At 38.9% G+C, this 21,369-nt stretch overlaps 1 protein-coding gene across 1 annotated transcript; it reads right to left on the reverse strand.

Annotated features, from left to right (window-relative positions):
• Positions 1 to 290: 290 nt before the first annotated feature.
• On the reverse strand, positions 291 to 14,619 carry xpnpep2 (X-prolyl aminopeptidase (aminopeptidase P) 2, membrane-bound). Its single transcript, XM_018694233.2, has 21 exons — positions 14,452 to 14,619; positions 13,813 to 13,874; positions 13,384 to 13,494; positions 13,241 to 13,304; positions 12,407 to 12,511; positions 10,716 to 10,802; positions 10,405 to 10,548; positions 9,288 to 9,389; positions 8,451 to 8,532; positions 8,073 to 8,274; positions 6,393 to 6,482; positions 5,939 to 6,048; positions 5,655 to 5,732; positions 4,542 to 4,613; positions 4,395 to 4,455; positions 3,661 to 3,730; positions 3,365 to 3,469; positions 2,432 to 2,491; positions 2,241 to 2,317; positions 2,015 to 2,104; positions 291 to 796 (listed from the first exon to the last, which is right to left on the reverse strand). Exons 1-21 carry the CDS (start codon positions 14,525 to 14,527, stop codon positions 596 to 598), a joined length of 2,049 nt encoding a protein of 682 aa, XP_018549749.1. The 5' UTR covers positions 14,528 to 14,619; the 3' UTR covers positions 291 to 595.
• Positions 14,620 to 21,369: the final 6,750 nt, after the last annotated feature.

The raw sequence follows: 21,369 nt of genomic DNA on the forward strand, positions 1-21,369 counted from the left end.
AATGAACATCAACATCAATCTATGATGAAATATTATATTTAGTATTATTAATCAGAATCAGAAAAGTAACTCAATATTTTTTAAATTAATGTAGTGGAGTAAAAAGTACAATACCTACCTTGAAATGTAATTGTGTAGACATACAAAGTATACAAGTGCCTCAAAATTGTAGAGTACTTTAGTGAACGTACTCTGTAACTATCTATCAAAAGTCCAAATGAAGTCACAGATGACTTGGAAGTCTTTTACGATTTTGACAAGTTAAAAAGTGATCAGATTCAGAACCCCTCTGTTTTAAAGAGTGTTACTTTAATAAAATAGAAATTATATCAGCTGGTCATACAAATGTCCAGTTTAAAAACAAAAAAGCTAAAACATAAAAAAATCACAAAAAAGATCATTTTTAAACTTTGAACGCCACAATATCAGACATTTATTCACATAGTTAAATTATTGATCAAATATATCTTTTAATTAAAAAAATGCTAAATTGCAGTGCATCTCTCAACCTGGTATAGCTGCTCAATAGAGACTGCATAGGGGTAACATTAGTGTGCAAGTCTGCTGAGAATGAGTGCAAGAGAGGTGGAGATGGTCAGATCACGTTGTGGAGGAGAGCAACAGCCAGAGCGATGAGGGTCAGTGAGGAAGAGCAGACAGATGCTGAAGATCCAGACGTCATGAAGGGATCAGTGTTTCTGAGCATCCAGTCCTTCTCCTCATGGAGTCCCTGTTTGTCAAGCTCAGGACCCACCAGCTTCCTGATTGTCTCGTAATATTTATTCAGCCATTGAAGCTGCAGAGACAAGACCACTCTCAATTAAAGTCAGACACTGTCCTAAAGACTAAACCAGCTTTGGTTAATACAGATGAATTGGATGAATTTAGGAAATTAGGAATAAACACACAAAAATGAATTTAAGAATTTAAGTATGTAAGAATCCTGTATGTTCTTGCTCTTAGATTAAATACGGGTGTTCCACAGGGATCAATACTTGGGCCACTTTTCATCATCCATTATCTATACCACTTATTCATTAAGGGTTGTGGGGGGGCTGGAGCCTATCCCAGCTGTCATTGGTTGAGAGGCGGGGTACACCCTGTACGGATCGCCAGTCCATCGCAGGGCCAACCATTCACACTGACATTCACACCTATGGCCATTTTTATTGTCACCAATTAACCTAACATGCATGTCTTTGGACTGTGGGAGGAACCCATGCAGACACAGGGAGAACATGCAAACTCCACACAGAAAAGCCCTGGGACGAAACCGGGGCTCAAACCCAGAACCTTCTTGCTGTGAGGTGACAGTGCTAACCACTGCACCACCATGCCACTTTTTTTGTGTACATGCTGCCCCTTAAAAAAATACAAAATAAATCATTGTTCTGCTAAAAATGGTGGAAGAAATCCCGATATTGTTTACTTAAATAAAAGTACTAATACAACAATGTAAAAATACTCTTTTAGTAAAATTAGTAGTATTAAAGTATTATCAGCTAAATTATCAAAAGTAAAAGTACACATTTAGCAGGAAATGGCACTTGTGACTGACCCCAATCCTCAAATCTGTGTGTGTTTGATGTGCACTTTAAATTATGTTATATATAAATATATATAGCACATTTTCTCTTCAGATAAAAAGAGACAGAAATGCAGAAGTTAAACTTCACACGTGGTTTTGTTTTCACAGAGTATGTTTTGATCTCTGAGCTGCAGAGAGACCTGAAGTGTTAAAAGGGGATTTTAAGAGGAAACCAGCGCTCTTAAGGCAGGAAAATGAGAGACCCATTTGATGTCACACTATGTTATACCCAATGGTATTTACAAATTGAAAGAGGAAACTGTATTACTGGGGAACTTAAATTGCAGCTTGTTACTGGGCATTCATTGTATGTGTTAATGTGTTGGGTAAGCACTTTTTAGTACCACCTTTTAAAAATAAAATGATAGTGAGTTTCCAGTTACATCTTAACATCTTGACAAGAAGTGGAGTCAAACAGTTTCTCACCTGCTCTGAGCTGAGGAGAGATGTGTCAATCAGCTTTCTGTCATATGGAACCAGTGACACAGTGTCAAAGGTCAGGAAGTTGTGACCATACTGAGGGAAAGCAAAACAAAAACACATGGTTTAAGACATTATTCACAATGTAATGATCTTACTCTCCTAATATCTCACTTTAAATAGAAAAATATTGTCATAAAGTCTCTGGCTCGGCCGATCGCTCTGCATCTACCTTAGTCTGGATGGGTACGATCACAGCAATGTCTTCAATACGGATCCCAAAGTCATTCTCCTTGTAATATCCAGGTTCTTAAACAAAATCATTAGTAGGTTAGTATTTTTTCTATGCTCTAACATTTGAGCCGTGAAATGCACTACATGTGAAGTCAAATTCCTTTAAAATGATAATAATATTGGTCTCACCTATAGATGTGAACATGCCTGCTCTGAAAGGAATGTTGTTGCCCTGAAAGCCAACTGGCCCTGCAAAAATATTACAATGCCACGCCATAAAGATACAGATAATATCACAGAAACTAAGTGAAACAAACATTTGATTTGTGCACATTTCTGATGGATATGTTCGTGGTCTAAGACTCTTGTTCCATGCATGTGAAGTTCAACTCTTTGAGTGATTATGAGGAGAGTTTTAAGTCAATAGCTAGTTAATTGCAAGTCAGCACTGTCTTAGAAAATGGTCACTGTCAAAATGGTGACTGCTCAGTTTATTCATCTTGAGGAAAAGGCAGTAGTCTGAGGATGCCAGATCACGTTTAATAGTGCAGGTGTTGCTTGAGTTCAGTTCCAGATTTGAATGACTACATGAAGGCTGTTGTTGTCCATTTTCTCAGACAGTGCTGACTTGTAATTTTCAATGATCCAAAACAGAAATACCACTGAGGTTATGAACAACAAACCTTTTGCATGTCGACTCAAAGAGCTGAACATGCTGAGCATGCATGTAATGAGAGCTGTTTCTCCTTCTACCTCGGGCCAAAAACTCAGTCCTTGCATCTTTGATCAAGTTCAGACTAAGAACCTGGACTGTTGTGGGTTTTTCAGCTCTGTTCAGTCAAGCAAGATAAGTGTGTTCAAACATGCTATTTGCTTGTCGGCTTATTAATTTTCTCCCTCCAGCACCACAGTGTAATGAGGATCAATAATGTAAATTCTCAAACAGCCTCTTGTGCATCATAATTGTGATCCTGTTAAAGACAGCAGAGCACTGAAATCTGCCTTTTCTCTCTTCTGCTTCAGTGGTAAAAAATGTCACAGCTGAATACAATAATTTAATTTAAACCTGGGGTGGGGGTTATAAAATTTGAAGAGCATATGGAAAAAGGAAAGGAGCCATACACTCATGAACTCCAAAGTAGTTTCCAACACCGTGTCCTGTGCCATGGCCATAGTTCAGCCCCACCTCCCACAAGGCCCGGCGACCCAGCATCTCCATGTTTACACCTGTTGAGAAGCAAGAGCCACACAGACAGGGCTCGAATCAGACATCCTGCTGCTGATATAGAAACAGATCAACTCCAACAGTGATGACTGTGGAGGAACAGTGCTCTCTAGTGGTGAAACTGGGAAAGACTTCAGAGCAGAATCGTAAATTTCGTTGTACACATGCAAGACTTTTTTTTTTTCCTTCCTACCTCTTGTCCCTGAGGGAAATATGGTTCGAGAAATCTCAATGTTTCCCATGAGTACTCGAGTGAAGGCCTCCTGTGAAGCAAGACATACGCTTAATGACTAGGAAAATGATGTGGCATTAAATGTTGGAATGAAAGGAGATCACTGCAAAGATTTTTACAGCCACAAGTCGAAGAGTTTCAGGCTTATATGATTATACGATGTTGCACTGTAACACTTCACTTCACTCACTTGCAATACATATATGTCATGCTATATATTCTACATCATTCCAATTATTAGTGTACTCTATTATCCTACAGTTGTTATACTATCCCATTACACTACAGACTTTCCAAACTGTATATACTGTAAATTCTTTGAATGTTTCATACCAATATTTATTTATTATTTATTATTTTATATTCTGCTATCCATCTTATATGTTTTATATATATATATATTACAGCACATTAAGCACACTTATAATGTGATATAACTCATTTTATTGCACAACTTTTTATTGCACTCCTTTTTTGTGTCTGAATAGAGATTTGATTTCATTTTGATTTGTTGCTCTAACACATAATGAGGTTGGGGATCAATACAGTGTCATCTAATCCTGTAATAATGGCGCAGTGACACAGAAAAACTCCACTGATCCACTGCTGTCTGGAAGATTAGCCATCTCTAGTGTTTTGACAGAGAAAATGTAAATCTAACATTCACACTTTCAATATTGCATTAAAAGTGTTACCTTTTGCATCGCTGTGGGGGTTCCCCAGTGAACCGTCCGAGTGATGTCAGTGGTCCCGTCTCTGGTGATAATAGTGAGAGACAGGATGACTCATTTCAAAAGCAAGTGACATTAGGTGAAACTAGAAGACAGTGTGATTTTACTCACAGATACTGGCCACCAGAGTCGATCAGATACATCTCTTCAACAGTCAATCTCCTGCTGGTTTCATTTGTTGGGCTGCAACATAGAAAAACAGGAAATAATAAACAGGAAATAATATCAGCACTACAACCATCTGATGGTAGCTGAGTTTTATTATCTAAAGCATGCCTTAAATTTAAAGATTGATTTCTCACCTTTTATCTCTTTGTTTTACATATATTCAAGTATTTTAGAGGCATGTTTTTTAAACCAAGCTACAAGCTCAACAAGCTCCCATGGCTACACTGACTGAAACTCCACTAAGATGGATCAGACAGCCAGTTGCACCAGTCACATTTGTACATTATGGCAGTACAACATCTCCTGACAGCCTGCCACATACTAAAAAAGTTATACTTAATATGAATTAACTGTCTACAGGAGGAAAGAAAAAACATTCAAGGCCCATGTAAAAAAAGTGTAAATCACAAAAAGCAGCTCACAAATATAAAGTTTCATTTTATAAAGGCTCAATCATTTCTACCAATCACTTGGAAACTGGAGTATTCAGTAAATGTTACACAAACAAGAGCAAACTGTTCACTTGTACGTTGCAGTGAAGGACTAACACACATGTGGTGCACTGAAGGATATTTATACAGCATGACATTGAACTGTATGTGGGACTGACTCAAAATGAACTACCTTTCTTGGTGATGAGGAAATGTGTCATCTAGTACTACAAACTGTGTTTTTAATATTTTTTGGACGATGGAGCTTCAGAGGCTCAGTTGTTAGTTTTGGTCTTTGTCTGGGATGTGTTGCCAGCAAAAAAAACAAACAAAAAAACAGAATATTACCAGCGTTGACCTTTAATTAACCTTTTTCAAATTAAATCTTTTTCACAACGTCTACTTTTTGAATCGTATTTTTCTTCTGGACGATGGCAGACATGAACCCAATGATTCTGGATGTCTAAGCATCCTTGAACTCACAACAACAAGCAGAGGTTACAATCTAAAATCTATGCTTTGAAAACAACAAAGATGAGATGATTACTGTACATACTACGATCAAAGAAATAAATAAAATAAAAATCCAGTCACGATAAAGGAGAAAAATACGAGTTAATCTCACCTGTAGTGAGCAAGAGCAGCATTGGGTCCACTTGCAGAGATAGTTTCAAAGCTTGGGCCTCTGCTGTCCTTCTGTTTGCTGCAATGATGTTTATATTAGCTCTGAAACCTCACTATGAAGTAAATGTATTTATAACCATTCTATACTATATTTCTGGAGTTTTAAAACATAAATAGACATTTCTGAGTTTGATCTTCTGTGTTTTCATGACCGTGATATATTCTCTAAGCTCTTAAGCTCTCATACTGTATGTCAGCATCTCGTGTATTTACATGTGAACTCACCTGCGACACTTATTGACGTACTCTGAAGCAGTCAGCTCGGTCTCCTTCCCCTCGGGCACGGCCTTCTCCAACCACATCAGCAGCTGGATGACAGCGACCGCATCCCTCACCTGCAGAGAGCCACAATGATACACAAAGACATGCTGTGAGACTGTTCAGACATATTTTGACAGGGTAATTAACATATCAAGGTGTGTGTTCAGTGAAGTGTTCGAGCCATCAGTGAAAACGATTCATAAAAGCCCAGCCGGTTTGAAAATAAAGGCTGATTAATGAATTCCTGTGAAGACAATAGTCTGTACTAGAGGCTCAAATCTGCTTTATAATCAACAACCACGTGTTTCTTTGTAAGTAATTATACAGCAACTGTGTGGGTGTGTGCATGTGTGTTGTGGTTTGCTTGTGTATAACCTGAGTGTGAGTGTGTGTGTGTCTGTGTGTGCAGATGACATACATGAGCATCCCTCAGTATTCGCTGCTCCGTCTCATCTTTCACGGCTTTAGTTGTCAGCACAGGAGAGTAGGAGCTTGTCATTAGTTTGTCCTACATGATGCAGAGAAACAATAATTAATACAAAAATATACCATATGTACTATAACACTATATATTGCTGGAGTGGCCTTGTCCTCTCTTTTACAAATAGAACCTTTCAACCCTAGAAAATAGCCCTTTTATATTATTTTCTTTAGGTGCATTTACTTTTAAACACGACATGGAGGATTGCAAAGGGATAGGTAGTTATTTAACTTCTGGAAGCTGTTAATTCTACAAATTGAGTACACAGATTAGTGATTGACAAACTCACTCAAACCTGCATTAATTGTTTTTTTTTTTTGGCCACTTAAGAGGCAGCAAAACAAGCTGTAAACACAACATGTTACCACCTCATGAAGTTGTTACAGCAAACGTGTCAGTAAAACATTTTACATATCCTGTAGACACAGAGCAACATTATTTTTTTATTAAAACTAGCATTTCTGTCCATTTGAAGAATTTCAGTCCTCTCTCTTAGCTCTGTTTTGGTCTCTGCCATCTCCTGAGGGAAATATCTGCTTCATTAGCTGCTAAATGTTCCAACTGTGTTTACCAGCTTCTTGCTAACTGAGTCTGTCTGTTGTTGTTGTTGAACAGGTATTACACAGTGAGTTTATCAGAGCTTTTTGACTAAAAACAGCTGCCTACTGCATCTACAACCAAGCGCCAAAACAATGAGCTTGAAGTGAAACAGAAGACAGATTATTTTTATCTTTTGTAATGCTAAATATTTCCACAGGAAATGGAATATATTAGCAGGGTTTAGACACTACTGGGATTTAAGTTAAATCTCTAGATGTGATTTTATCTGTTAATGGTGAGCGTGACTGAAGCGAGATTTAGAGATGGGGGGAAAGAATGACATACAGAGCTGAAGGACACAACTCAGTCGCACGCGTTGTTCACCCAGTAGGAGGAGAATAATGGTTAAATCAACAGATTAGATGTTAACCACATCTTTCGTTTTCACAGCTGAAACTCAAACACATACCACCAATTATGATAACACTCAGCTAGCCACCCACTTGCTAACCCACAAGTGTGGTATCATGTGATGGGTGGGGTGAGCTAGTCACATTTGATTTGATTGGATAGATTTGTGTAACCGCCTCCGAGTTCAAGATGAGTCATCAAAAATATATTTGCAAGAGGCATTTTCATAAAGAAACATTTTTTTGTGTGTATTTAGAATGTAACAAGATATAAATGAACCACAGGAACAGAACATGGAAAATTGTTTTTCATTTCACTGTCTTTACTCTTTGAGGGTTTTTCACTATGAGCAACACCTTTCACATTACCATAGTTGTTTGATCCATTGTTTATATAAAAATGTTGATTAGTGCAGCTTTAAAAACTTGGATTCTGTTCACAACACGCATAAAAATGTTTAATTTCAGTAGCTGCCATCAAGTGGTGACTCACTACAGCTGCCCTGATGATAAAATACAATGACAGTACAGCAACACAAACAGATTATTATACTTTATATGTGTATGTTGCATTACATAAAAAAATCTATGTAACACCAAAAGAATATACTGTGCTGTGTAAGAAATTATACAGCACAGTATATTATGAAATAAAATATCTGCGTACCTGTGGTGTGATGAGCTCATAAAGTGCGTAGTTTGTGTACTCGGTGCCGATCCACACTTTAACCCCAGGCTGGGCCACATACGTCTTTAAATTATCCAGAACAGTGTCGTAGCCTTTTAGCTGCACACAGAGCGGCCCCTCGCAGGAGGCGTTCAAGTACACCTTCAACTCCTCTGACACTCTGTCGGTGTGGAGAAAGAGCCTGGAAGATTTGGTAGAAGGGAAAGTATAAACAGTGGTTTATGTAAGAAAAATGCTACATGTCCTTATACAAAATGTAAATATAACAGGTTTACAGCTACAGGAACAGAGACATGAGGGAAAACATCTGAAAGGAATCTGATGTGTTCACATGTAATCCCTGAAAAATGGACTTACCAGATCTTATCCATTGTGAGCAGTGTGTAGGAGTAGAAGAAGGGATTGTATGGGATGTCATTGCCTCGCAGATTAAACAGCCCTAAAAGAACACAAACATACAACACCCCTGACTGTCACAGCAGCAGCAGCAGCAGCTCACACATTCATGTACATCATCTGACAGATCCACCTGAGCCCAGAGACGCCGTTTGCATCTAATGTTTGTGTCTGATGTGCGTGACTTTTTCTGTGCCCCTGTCATTGAAAATAAACTCACTAATTCTGAAATAAGAAGTCAGGAAAGGTCTGAAGCCCAGCAGTCATCCTGTGTGTTCTGAATAATACACCGTTCATTTACAAGATGCTGAGGTGATAAGTCAAGTGTACACTGCTATAACCCTGCTTCATTACCTGTCTGTTACCAGTTACTTAAACCAGCTTCAATCAAATCAGTTAAACAAACTGTTAAAACCACAATCAGCTGTATTTAAAGGCCTTAAGTTTGTATATTTACGTCTTTATACCTCCTTGAATATGTTGTTCGATATGAGTACTGCCCCTTCTCTAGAAACCGCTGTTTCTCTCAGTTAGATAATCTTTCATATCAGATGTCTGAACTCTTCAGGCTACAGTTGTGTTTGTGCTTTGTTTTGTTGTCTTTTGTTTTGGTAGCAAACAGTATATTCAAAGCTGGCCTGAGGCGTACACAAGCTAAATTAAGCAGCCCTGCAGCCACCAGGTGGCCTTCAAATGAGCATGAAGAAGAAAATAAACATAGAAATTTCAGTAGATTCAATTGTATGATTTACTGAAACTGGTTTGAGCAGCTTCATGGACAAAGTTTGAGTTACTCACAGGCTGTTTCATCCAGTGCTGACAGGAGAAGGGCTGTGGGTTGGTACGGATTGTCCCTCATCTCATTCCTTATATGCTCCACTTTCATCTGCCAGGACCTCTCTGCAAAAACACACATTTTACTTCTGTATGTATCCACATGACAATAAACACTTGATGCTCATTTGTGCTGGACACAACATGAAAAAGTGCAGCTTCTTATCAAACCTGTGGTCATTGATTTGGGAGTGTCCTATATAGGGAGTGTTGGGGGCCTTCACCCATTTTCTGTTAATCAGTCAATTTTCCTTCGACATCCAGCAGATGTAAAGCAACATTATCATTCCTTCTGAGTTGTGTTTGTGTCCGTCTGATGAATGTAAATTCAATACTGTCTCTATTTTACCTCCATTACAGTCGCCACCAACTTCTGAGGGAGATATTTTGACTACAAACTACAATTTGTTTGTCTGCCTTTTGGTACTGAGATGGGACGTTACAGTGGGTTTATCAGAGTGTTTGTATTTTTTTTTTCACCCATTGTTCATATAAAAAATTGTTTAGCACAGCTTTAAGGATGCAATTAGCAGTGCTTTCTGTAAACGTGATGCTTTCTACTAAGTGCAGACACAAGTCAGTGCTTTTCCAGTAAGTTGGCTCTTTCCTTTGACATTTCTGTCATCTGCAAGATGCTCATCACTTTATGGTCTCTCCCCTGACAGTCAGTCCAAGCTTTTATATCCAACCTATGAGACAGCATTTATAAAAGACTTACTAAAACCCCTGTATAGAATGCTTTTTACCAGATTGTAGTCAAACGTATATGCACACACACACAGACCATTAGGTTTATGATGCTCTCCATTTGCTCCATTTGTCTATTCTCTGGCCATAAAGACTAATAAGGCCTGCGGGCGTCCAGACAACTTCCTTACCCAGAGGCTCTTCCATTCTGTCTGAGTTAGTATTTGATCTGTCAGCCAGCCATAAAATCATGAACATGCTGTTTATGGCTGTGTTTGTGGAGCCGCTTATTGCCCTCTGTCCAGTTTGCAGGTATTTATCAGCACATAGATAAAGGTCTGACTGCAGTGTGTATGTGTGTAGTGTACACAGGCACACATAAAAGGAAACTCACGTATGACTCTGTCTGGCAGGCGGGTGAGGGTATCAGGCGGGATGGGCGGTCTATCCTTCCACACTTGGTCGACCAGGTTGGCAGGGATGGACTTAAGGCTGCGATTGCTCGACTCCAGATTGACGTCGTAGTCCTCCTGTGTTTCTAAATGGAGGAAATTGCAGATGATTGCGCACACTGAACCGAATCAATCACAAGTTAACAGTCTGTGTGGCGTCTGGAGGCTCCATCAATAATTTTCCATCTACTTGGGCGAGCAGTTTATTGATGTTAACCTGGACTGACAGGGAGGATGGAGAATAGAGACTCACTGAGTGAGAAGAGGAAGGGATCAAAGCCGATCTGGCCGCCCGGTGGGACCTCTGTGATGAGCCACTCCGCCACACTGCTGACGGACACTGGAGAACATCACACATGACAGACTGTAGTGAAGTTATTATTGACTTTAGAGGAAATGAAAGAATAAATCCAGCTGACCTACCTTTGGTGAATATCGTTATACATCATAAAAAAATTCAAAATGTTAGTTTTTTGTCATCTAGATGTGTACTGAATCAAATTAGCACAAACTGCTTCATAACAAGATGAGGAACGATTAGATGCTTTGTCAGTTTCACTAAACAACAGTAAAAACTGATCACACAATATAGTCTCTATTGATGTGGTTGCCCTGTTTCAGAAAATATAAATAACTTTTGACTAAACAAATCAAAATATGAAGACTTAAAGGTGCAATAAGCAACTTGTTATACTGTGTTCAGGTAACAAATGACTGACAAAGATAAAAGTGATATTATATTTAAACATAGTGAAAGATCACTTCTTTAGGTTTTCAATAAAAAACAGTAAAAAGACAAAAGAAAACCCAATGAATTATTATTGTTAAGCAATGAAGGTACATTATATGGTGCAGGTGCATCATATAAAGTAGTTTAAGTGTAGCATGTGTTGAACCCTCATGGGTCCAATTTGAAGCATAAAGCTGCAAGTATTCTGTATATTACAGCAGCAGGACACAATGTGGGATTAACTCAGTAACTGTGTAGGTAGAACAGTGCTGTTGCTCATTTTTGTGTTTTTTTAAAATCATTTTTGGATAACAATGGAGCCTTATGGAGGAAAGAGCTATATCAGACAATACTTGTTAGTGGGATCAGTCCATTGTTTTTTTTCATGGGATTTGATGAGAATGAGAAAAATATAGTATATCATCAGACTTATCCTTCAAGGAAACCATACACACATTCAACAATTTGACAACTGTTATCTGGCATAAAGAAATATACTGCAAGCACATAAAACAGCAGAACAAAGTTATAACACAGCAAAATATTTAGGGGTTACTAAATACTAATGGATGCTCTAGTAATGTTGTAAAAGTGTAGCCAATATCACCAATAATATCAGAATCACAGAATGTGTCAGCTCATCATTGATGAGCTTTTAGATCAGTTTTTAGAAATCTCTGCAAATCATCATGCTGGGTATAAACTTGCAGCTTTTCTGAATTTGCAGAGCATTTACTGTGTTAACATATGTCAAACTGGCAGATGAGTTTCTTTATTTACTCGTGATTTATTTGCCCTGTGGATCTAAATGCTGTCCATGTGTGGCCAAAATAGAAAACATGTTTTCTTAATTGTGCTTGCGTTTCAATTTGCATGTGTTTTCCTTAAACTTTCATTGCAACCATCTAAATCCTTGATCACTGATTAGCCTCAATGCAAGTCATAAATAGTGAGTTGCCTTTTTTAACTGTAACAAAAACTTCTATGTGTTTAGTTTACTGTTTTACAAATGTGTGAAAATCTGCATCACATATTCAGTGTTTTTGAACAGAGGCATGTACCGACGAGCTATTTTTATCATGTGAACTTGTAATAATAACTGCAGCATTTCTCAGGTTATTTTTAGCCTAGATCATCAAGAACACAAATATCTGATTGGAATCCATGTTTCCTGTGTTGTCATAACAAGTAATCACAATATGATAGCTTCCCACCATCTTTTTCCAACTCCCAGTTGCAGTCCATCTGTCTCTTAGCTTGAACCCAGTAGCGGCTGTCTGTCCATAGAGCGGCCTTGGTCTGAGTAACTACAGCAGTGCCTGGGGAGAAGCAGGACAGCAGCTGTGTTATGGAGCGGTGACAGTGAATTACAAACGCCTATAAATGTCAGAGTTGACTTAGAACAATGCGTGATGGGCCAGCTAATCTTGAAAAATGTGCGTGTGGGGAGAAACAGGAAGGATAAGAAGAAACACGGAGGAGACAGCAAACTGGCGATGTGTGGTGGATTTATAATCAAGCTTTCACATTATCATTCCACAGTTGTACCCTCACATGAGATGGACAACAGCTGAGTAGATCCCTGAATCTAAATTTCACATTTCTGATTCTCAACGGAGGCCTAAGAAATGTGACTTTTCTTTATGGAGTTTGGTGCAGGCCTGGTGTAAACAGCACATTACTGAACTGCCATCTATCCTCTCATCCTTTCATCCTGTGCAGCAGCTCAGCACAGAAATATGCCTGATCATTAATTCTGTTCGCCATTATTGCATGAAAATAGATCTTATGATTTAATGGTCAAGTTACTGCGGCGAAGGCGAGCGCAGACGAATGAGAGGATGCAACGATGCATCGAGTGAGAGTGATGAAACCAAATGAACAAAGAGTGGGCCCATATGGCGAGGATGTGGGATGAAAGAAGAGGAGCTGCATGACCGTGGCACTCAGACGTGGGGAGTTGAGTCATGGGGAGGAGGACGAAGAGGAGGACGAAGAGGAGGAGGAGGAGGAGGACGAAGAGGAGGAGGAGGCAGAAAGGATTGTACCTGCGGAGCCTGTAAAACCGGTCATGAAGGCCAACCTGGCATCACGTGGTGCGATATACTCACTCTGACAGAGAAACAGAGCAGGTTACACACATGCAAGGTTTAAACCCAGATGAATTAATCATGACGGACAGCAGATGTACCAGGTGAGCATCGGTGCCAGGGATAATGTAGGCAGAGATATTCAGGGGACGCATTCGCTCTCGTAACTCCTGCAGCTGGAGAGTGGTATTTACTGCTGTGCTTGGGAGGTACTGTAACACACACACCCACACACACACACACACACACAAAGGGAGAGAGTGTGTGAAAAGTCTTCAGATTTAATTAAAACCTAAGGAACTGCTGATTCATCCCTTTCTGTATCTCCCATTGTAATCATTAACAGTAGTGCATGTGCAGTAATCATTAACTCTAACTGTATAAAACGCATGCATGTTTCATAACAGGAAATTACTGTGTGAAGAATCAATAGCCTGACTTAATATTTGCAGTTTTATGAGTAGAAGTCAGTGATAATCCTGTCAATAATTGTCAAAATTATAATGCTGTCATTCATGCGTTGATCTTACCGGAGGGACCAGAGAGCAGTTCCTCTCCGTTCGCTCGTATGCAATGGCTCCAGCATTGTTCCCTGTAATGAGAAAGGCACTGTGCTAAAAAACACTGGGAAGTGACACAAAGTGGTGACCGAGCTGAGCTATATAAGCACATTTTCAGAGGAGTGTAAACTGTGTCTCATTCTCTTTGGAAACTTATCGTGCCGAATCTTTTTAGAGAGAGTGTGGAATCAACTCAAATCTCTGGATCTATGAGGATAAGAACTTCTGGTCGGTAAAAGCAAAAAAGGAACATAAGTTGTCCAATAAGAATTACACTGAGAAATAAACAGAGAAGAAAAAGGAAAGAGCATAAACAGAGCAGATATCTCAGCACATTTTATGCAAAGAAACTCAGATGAGTAAACCAACAGGCACGAAAAGAGCAATTTCTTACGCCTCTTTGCAAATACATGCAGTCAAACTCACTTTAACTAAAAAACAAACTGTACCCAGTCCTACAATAACAAATACGTTATTTAAAAGATAAACATTTTACGTCACATCACAGCTTCTCTCCTCAGCATAAGCAAACAAACATATTGATCTTTGCAGTGGCTGAATAAAAGTCTTGAGAACAAAGATCGGTGAGGATAAAGAAGAACTTTTTACCTGTCAGTGCTGCCAGAGACAGAGCCAACAGCCAGCCATAGGAAGGCATCCTGCCGTCACGAGCAGATCCACACATACAGAGCGGCTACAAAGCAGGTGCTCCGATGTGTATGCAGCGTATGTGAGAAAGTGTGTGTGGATGTCTGGTGAGAAATTGTGTGTGGGTGTCTGCTAGTAAGTGCATGACTGTCCTCTCTCTCTCTCTCCCTCCCTCCGCCCCCCCTGCCTCCCTCCTTCTCCTCTTCCTCCTCTGCTACCACTCACTATCTCCTCTCCCTGCGGCCCTCTGATAGGAATCATGTGCAGTGGCTCTGGGGGAGGATCTTTGGAGTCAGAAACATTTCTTTGCTTAGAAAATGACCTGAAATACAGTGTGTCATGCTACTATGACCACCCATCTATTTTTTTCCCAGCATCTGAGTGAGTTGCTCAACAGCTCTCTCAGATGTTGGGGTCAGGGTGAGGAATTCCCACTACGATACACAACCATCTAACATGCATTTTCGATTCAAAAAATACATTGTTTATTTTTTTGGCCTGATAAGATGAGATTCCAGTTCTGCAATCAAAGAAGCAGAATTATACTGAACAACATGGGCAAAGCTGTTTACATATAGGGCATGAGTGACTGTGTGTGAGTGGTGGTTGTTTGTCTGTGGACAGATGTTGAATTTTCAGACGTTTGCACATGAATGCACGTATGAGTATCTGTGTCTGCAGATCCACAGATTACAGGAAAGTCCCTGTAATCCTGCAGAGATTTCCATAGAAGATGTTTGTGCTTTCAGTGTTTTTAAATCCTTGTATTCAAGCCAAATGTATAATGGCACTTAGCTAAAGGGAGGAGAGGGAGGAGGAAGAGAAGATATCGTTTAAAAGCAGGGATATTGGGGCATATTTTCAGACAGTCTATCCTGGAAGACGTTCATAGCGTTGCACTCTGCTGTTCTCATTAAAAGTGACAGATGTAGCAAATGAGAAAAGAGAGCTAAGAGAGAGAGGAGTTCAGTGCCTGGCTCCATACAGCTGGCCAATCACTGTGGGAAGAGGGTGTGAATGTTGGATTGCCAGTTTCCGAAAGTTACAGAAATAGTCGGATGCAGCCAATCGATGTGCGGGAGGAGGGGGTTTCTGATGCTATCTGACCATCAAACCATCCAACATACAGTTTGGAAGGAGTATAAACCCTGCTTTAGTTCATCCATTTGCCATTGGTCTTAAATTTGTTGCCTTGTGTCAAGAGCAAGATCACTAGGCCAATTAGTCAGTGCACAGCGACCACAAAGCCTCGATGGAGCCTGTTATTGCTGGTTTATTAATCTGGTGCAACAGATTTATGCACATACAGCCTGTGATTGTGACACTGCAACTACCTGATGTGAATGCATTTTTATCAGGTAAGACCTCTGTGGATTCACTGGCTTTGATCATAACTTCAAAACCTTTGCGAACCTTCAGACCACAGTGCTGCAGTGCTGAAATAAGACATAGACTGTGATACGGTAATATACAGTGATTAAAGCACTGTCTTAATTAACCTCGATTAACCTCATTAGCAGTAGATTGCAATGTATATTACTAAATTAAAAAGATGTCCATGGGACTCATAATCAATGAATATGACAGGACATTGCCTCCATTTTTCATCCTGTGAGATGAGCTTAAAACAAGAAGTCTATAGCAGATTCCTGCACTTTATGAACAGTTAGATGAATTTAATACTGTACAAGTTGTCCTTTGTACAAACAAACCTTAAAATACAGTCCTATAAAATGGTGCTAAAGTGCTAAAGATAGAGTGGTGAGGTTGTACTTACAGCCACAATGCTGCTTTGAGCTGAATGCTAACATGATGATGTTTAGAAAGTATGTTTACTGTGTTAAAGCAAAAATAAAAAGTTAAGAAATCACAAATGTAAGTCTGCAACTAATGTTTATTTTCATATGGCTTAATATTTGTGAAATGTCAGAGGATAGTGAGAAATGCTTGAGACAACTTCACACACCTCAAGAAAACATTAAAATAAGACATTAAAAGTGTCTTACCAACTGACTCAAAGATGTTCAGCTTACTATATTGTCTGACAAATAATGCATCAAATCTTCATGTTATTACCAGTTATAATAATAATATTTGGCTTTGTGGAAAAGAAAAGAATTCAGTGTTAAAATGTTTGGTGGTAAACTTTCTGTCAGCGATTATTCGACTTATCATCACCAAAGTGATTTCAATTAATCCAGAAGACTGATTCCTGTACTAAATTCAGTGGCAATCCATCCAATAACTGCTGAGATATTTCAGTCAAAACCATAAATGTTGACCTGCTGGTGGCACTAGAGGAAAAGTCAGAAGGAGTCATCCTCTGGGGATCATAAATATCTACCAAATTTTATGGCAGTCCATCCAGCAGTTGAGACATTTCAGTCCACACCAACTAGAGTCAGTCCACCAGCAGAGTTAAAATTAACAAATATGAGAGGCATCTGTGTGATGTATAACAACATATCCTGTATGTATAACAAGACCTCTTGACTACAACAAAGACAAAAAACAACAGACAAGAATGAATCTGTCATAAATCAATGTAGCTCCAGTGTCACCCTCAAAGCAAAACCTACTTTGTTGCTGCTCACAACAGTATTTTTAGATATAGGGTGACCCAGATATTATGTTGGACATTTTATTATCACATTCAGAAAGATGCCATGGATACACTCTGCAAACCATCTGATGAGTTTAATCAGACTGAAAGCCACACTGAAAAAAGGCATGTTTTAAATCTGTAAGGCTTTTTAAACCTAATTAAACATGGCTCAATGTAGCTCATGTTTAAGAAATCCAAAAACGCGAATAACATTTTACATTTTCACACAAGCCTGACCGACTTTGACAGTGAGCTGGGAGAGATTTGGCTTCAGCAGCTACTTTGAAAGGGAAGGAAGACAAGAGGAAAGGTGCAGTGCAGCTTCTTTCTTCCATGTCACATTTGAAAGCACCCGTGCCCCATTTGTAGCATTGTAGATAATTTCTAAATCTTTTCATGTGTAGCAGCCCTACTGGATTGACAGTTTTAAAAATGCTGTTTTTTGCATGACAATAATTTCAGACCACATTAGCCAGGTTTACTGGGTCACAGTGTCCACAGTGAGACACCTGAACAACATGGAAATGGATAAATCTCCTCTTCTTCAACCTCCTTGCAACTGGCAAACATCACAGCCAACATCAGATTAAGAGTGGGACAGACAGTCCAGCTGACCAAATCATTATTTTATGATTGGGACATCAGATAAAATCAACATAAATGCAGCTTAATGACAACAGTGGCACTGTATGATCGATTACATCAACACTTGATTACAGAAAAACCTAGAGACAAATGCCATTTTAGTCTGGAGAGAGAAAAAGACATATTTATGAATTTAACCAGCTGAATGTGGATGTACTCTAAGCTAATTACAACAGAAAAAGGAGATATCTGACAGATTTGCTTCGAGTTCACCTTGTTGTATTTTACTTTTTGAAACAAATTAGTTTGATTTTCGACTGTACAACTGTTAAGAATGATTTACTACTACTAAGAATAGTTTCAATGTAGATGAACACTGAAGGACTCAAGTATAACCATGTGATATCTCCAAAGTGCATGAGTACAATTTCTCACCCATCACCCATCTGCTGTGTAAACAGTGAGTGGACCATCAAAAGGCAGGTCTGCTGTCTGAGTGTCAGGCACAGTCGTAATGAAAGGAGCAGGTGATGAACATGACACTCCGGTACAAAGCTTATCCACACATGTTCCACTGGACAAGGCTGTTGATCCAACGGCATGTTAAGTAGAGTGCATGCCTGAAGGTAAACCCATGATTTGCGTAAAGCAGATCGGATCGGCTGAGTCCCTGCTCAGACAGGAGGGTTTATGAAACAACACTGGACCTACACAAACTATGTTTTAAGGCAGGAGTGAAGTAAAGGTCAAGGTAAAATGTTGCAAATAATATGTGTAATTGTTTGAGTAGTGTGTGTGAGTCTCTGATGACTGTTTTGTGTGACTAACTTGTCTAGCCATTATGTTGTGTACATGTAACTGTTCTCAGGTCTCAAAAGCAACTGTGATCTGAATGAAATATCCAGAAAAAGTAAAACCTGTAACATCTACTTTTTGGCCACTTGGGTGCAGAGACAGAATAGACAAATTGAAGTAATATATTGATGGTTGAATGTATGAACATTCAATCACTATGATCAAAATAACAATTATAATACTTTAACTAATAACCTAACTAAAAACAAACAGGAAATAATGCTGCACCTGTACTCTGTTTGTAGAATTGTAGATAAAACTGCAGTGAATAATTTTTACTGGCTTTTTATGTGCTGCAGTCATAGTGCATTGGCTGTGCTGCAGACATGGACAAATTTGCCTTGGGTTCACCTTGTTGCACCATCTAAATCACCTCCTCTAGCACTCTCTCCTCCACGTGAGAGAGAAGCAAAAGTGACTCTTTCCCAAAACAAAAGGATTCCTTAAGGATTCATGTTCTGTTTTTTTTTTTTTTATCCTTCAGAAACCTCCAAAGTGACACTGACACCCTTTAGACAAGGATTACAAAACAGCAAAATAGAAACAGCTGGAAGAAAATAAATGAGACTTAAAGCAGTAGAGAGATTAGTTTTCAATAAATGATGTGCTGATAAAATTAATGCAATGGAAATGTACATGCAAATTAAACAGGAGCAGATCAGAATAATAAAAAGATGTACTTATAAAACAGGGTGTAAATAAAGACTTGTCATTTACGAAAGCATGTTTCAACTGCATTGGTTTTCTCTGCAGCTGGGGTAAATTAAAGTCTCGGCCAGTGTTTGAGAATCTATGGTATTCACTGGCACTTGAACTTGGCTCATCTCCCACCCTCTTAATGCACACTGAGCCAGTTTGTGGCTTACATCCTTCACAGTACTAAAATAAATCTCAGTCACTGGATTACAATACCTGTGTTACAAGCAGCCAATAGTCAGTGAACAGTATCATATTAACTGTGCTCTTAAAACGATGCAGTTAATAAAGACGGTTCTGGTACATAAAAATAAGAACATAAAACAAGCACCTCACTAACTCTGTTCCCACTTGCCTCTTTTGTTTTGCAACCACACTCAACCCAGCAGCGAGTTCAGTTAAGCCTCTCTATTGCTTTGACCTTGGACCAAAGTAACATGCATTACAGTGGGGAGAGAGAACTATGACATACAGCTGTTAATGTTTGGCCACCATCTGTTAATGTGCATTGAAATGGGAACTCACATATGGGTCAATAAAACCCAATATTGGTCATAAAGCTTGTTTAGTTTGCTTAATTCCTTTATGATGCAGAGCGAAGAGAAGTGGATAGACAAGCACTAAAAGCGATTATGTAACTTTAACTCCCAGGTTATAAACTATTGAAGAAACTGAGTCATAGTCTTATTTCATTTAATGGATTGAAGTCGTGAGCGTCCTCAGGTTGGATTTGACTGTGAGAGTCATCGCAACATTTTCAATTTAAAGGAATGCTCCATCAAAAAGCAACAGTTCTGAAAGTTTAGCTCCTGCACAGACAAATGCAGCTGCAGTCGGTTTGGATTGACAGTGTTCACGATGGACTGCAACGATGACTCAGTCTGACAGCAGAAATAAAAAACACTCAGAGGTTTGCCAGAAAATGCTAAAGTATAGTAAATATACAGATCATTGTTCTTTGTTACCCTTCATTTGACAGTTTGGGAGCATGACGCACTGGTGGCCCTGAGAGCTCACAACATTGCCACTTCAGAAAACACAAACAAAGAGACAGAACACCAGAAAACAAATAAAACATCTTCATCAATTTGACAAAACTGGACAAAACTGCACTTAGAAAAAACACAACGCAAAGACAGAAAACACAATTAAATGAGCCTATCATGCACTCTGACTGAAATATTATTTCAGATATTTGCTGGTTACTAGTTTACCTGTTCAGATAATGGTACATAATATCTGAATTATACAGTCAGAAAGCGTTTATTTCTATCATGTGAATAAAACAGTTTATTTCAGTTGTGTTCTGTGTGACTTGTTTTAGGTTGTATTTTATTTATTTGCTCCATTTTTTTCCCTCAACCTCACGTCCAACCCAACATCTACCTGTAGGCTCTGAATCTAGGTTCACTGGGAGGGAGGTGTGATATTGTCACTCCTTCATCTCTTCCGCACTGAATGTGGTTTGTACATGACAGAGTCAAGGAAAAAGACCAGAGAGCACTTGATGTACACCACAGTGTTCAGAGCTCCTGCATTAACATGTAGTAACACCACATGACCAGTCGGAGGTGTAAGTGCTCCACTGTTCTTTGTCGAGTCCACATAGAAACTCAGATTGAAACTCAGTCTGTTTGTGTTCACATCCACACAACGATTATGCAGCGGTTACATCTAGCAGAAAAACCCTCCATGAAAGAAATTAATAAAAACTCTCAAAGCAGACATCATACTGTAGTTAGACAAGTAAAATCATATCACTCATAAACTAAACACAAGAAATTTATATTATTTTAGAGCACAAAAACCAAAACAGTTGTTTAGCAATATAAACTATGTACTACGCAGCAATTTTCATAGAGGTGTCTTGTCTTGTCTTTTTGCAGTTAATATACAAAAAAATAATTGACCATTTTGTTTCCAACAGGAAGTGATTTGGAAAGCATGAGAGTGAAGCACATTGTGTTCTCAAGTAAGTAATGGTTTAGTATTTGTGAAGTAATGAGGGATTACTTAGTAACTTCTCTTGAAACCTGATCAGACCTGACTAGAATAAGTATGTAATATGGACCTATGTCACAGGATAAACAAAGTGCTGGCTGGGCAAGGAGGTAAATGAGAGGTAAACATGACCACAA

Source organism: Lates calcarifer, linkage group LG8 (assembly GCF_001640805.2).
Source record: "Lates calcarifer isolate ASB-BC8 linkage group LG8, TLL_Latcal_v3, whole genome shotgun sequence".
Lineage (NCBI taxonomy): Eukaryota > Metazoa > Chordata > Actinopteri > Centropomidae > Lates > Lates calcarifer.

Coding starts and splice junctions, on each gene's coding strand:
- xpnpep2 (XM_018694233.2), bottom strand. CDS start 14,527: ATGTGTGGATCTGCTCGTGACGGCAGGATGCCTTCCTATGGCTGGCTG. Junction 13,305..13,383: donor CTGGCACCGATGCTCACCTG/GTACATCTGCTG, acceptor TTTCTCTGTCAG/AGTGAGTATATCGCACCACG. Junction 4,456..4,541: donor GACTCTGGTGGCCAGTATCT/GTGAGTAAAATC, acceptor TATTATCACCAG/AGACGGGACCACTGACATCA.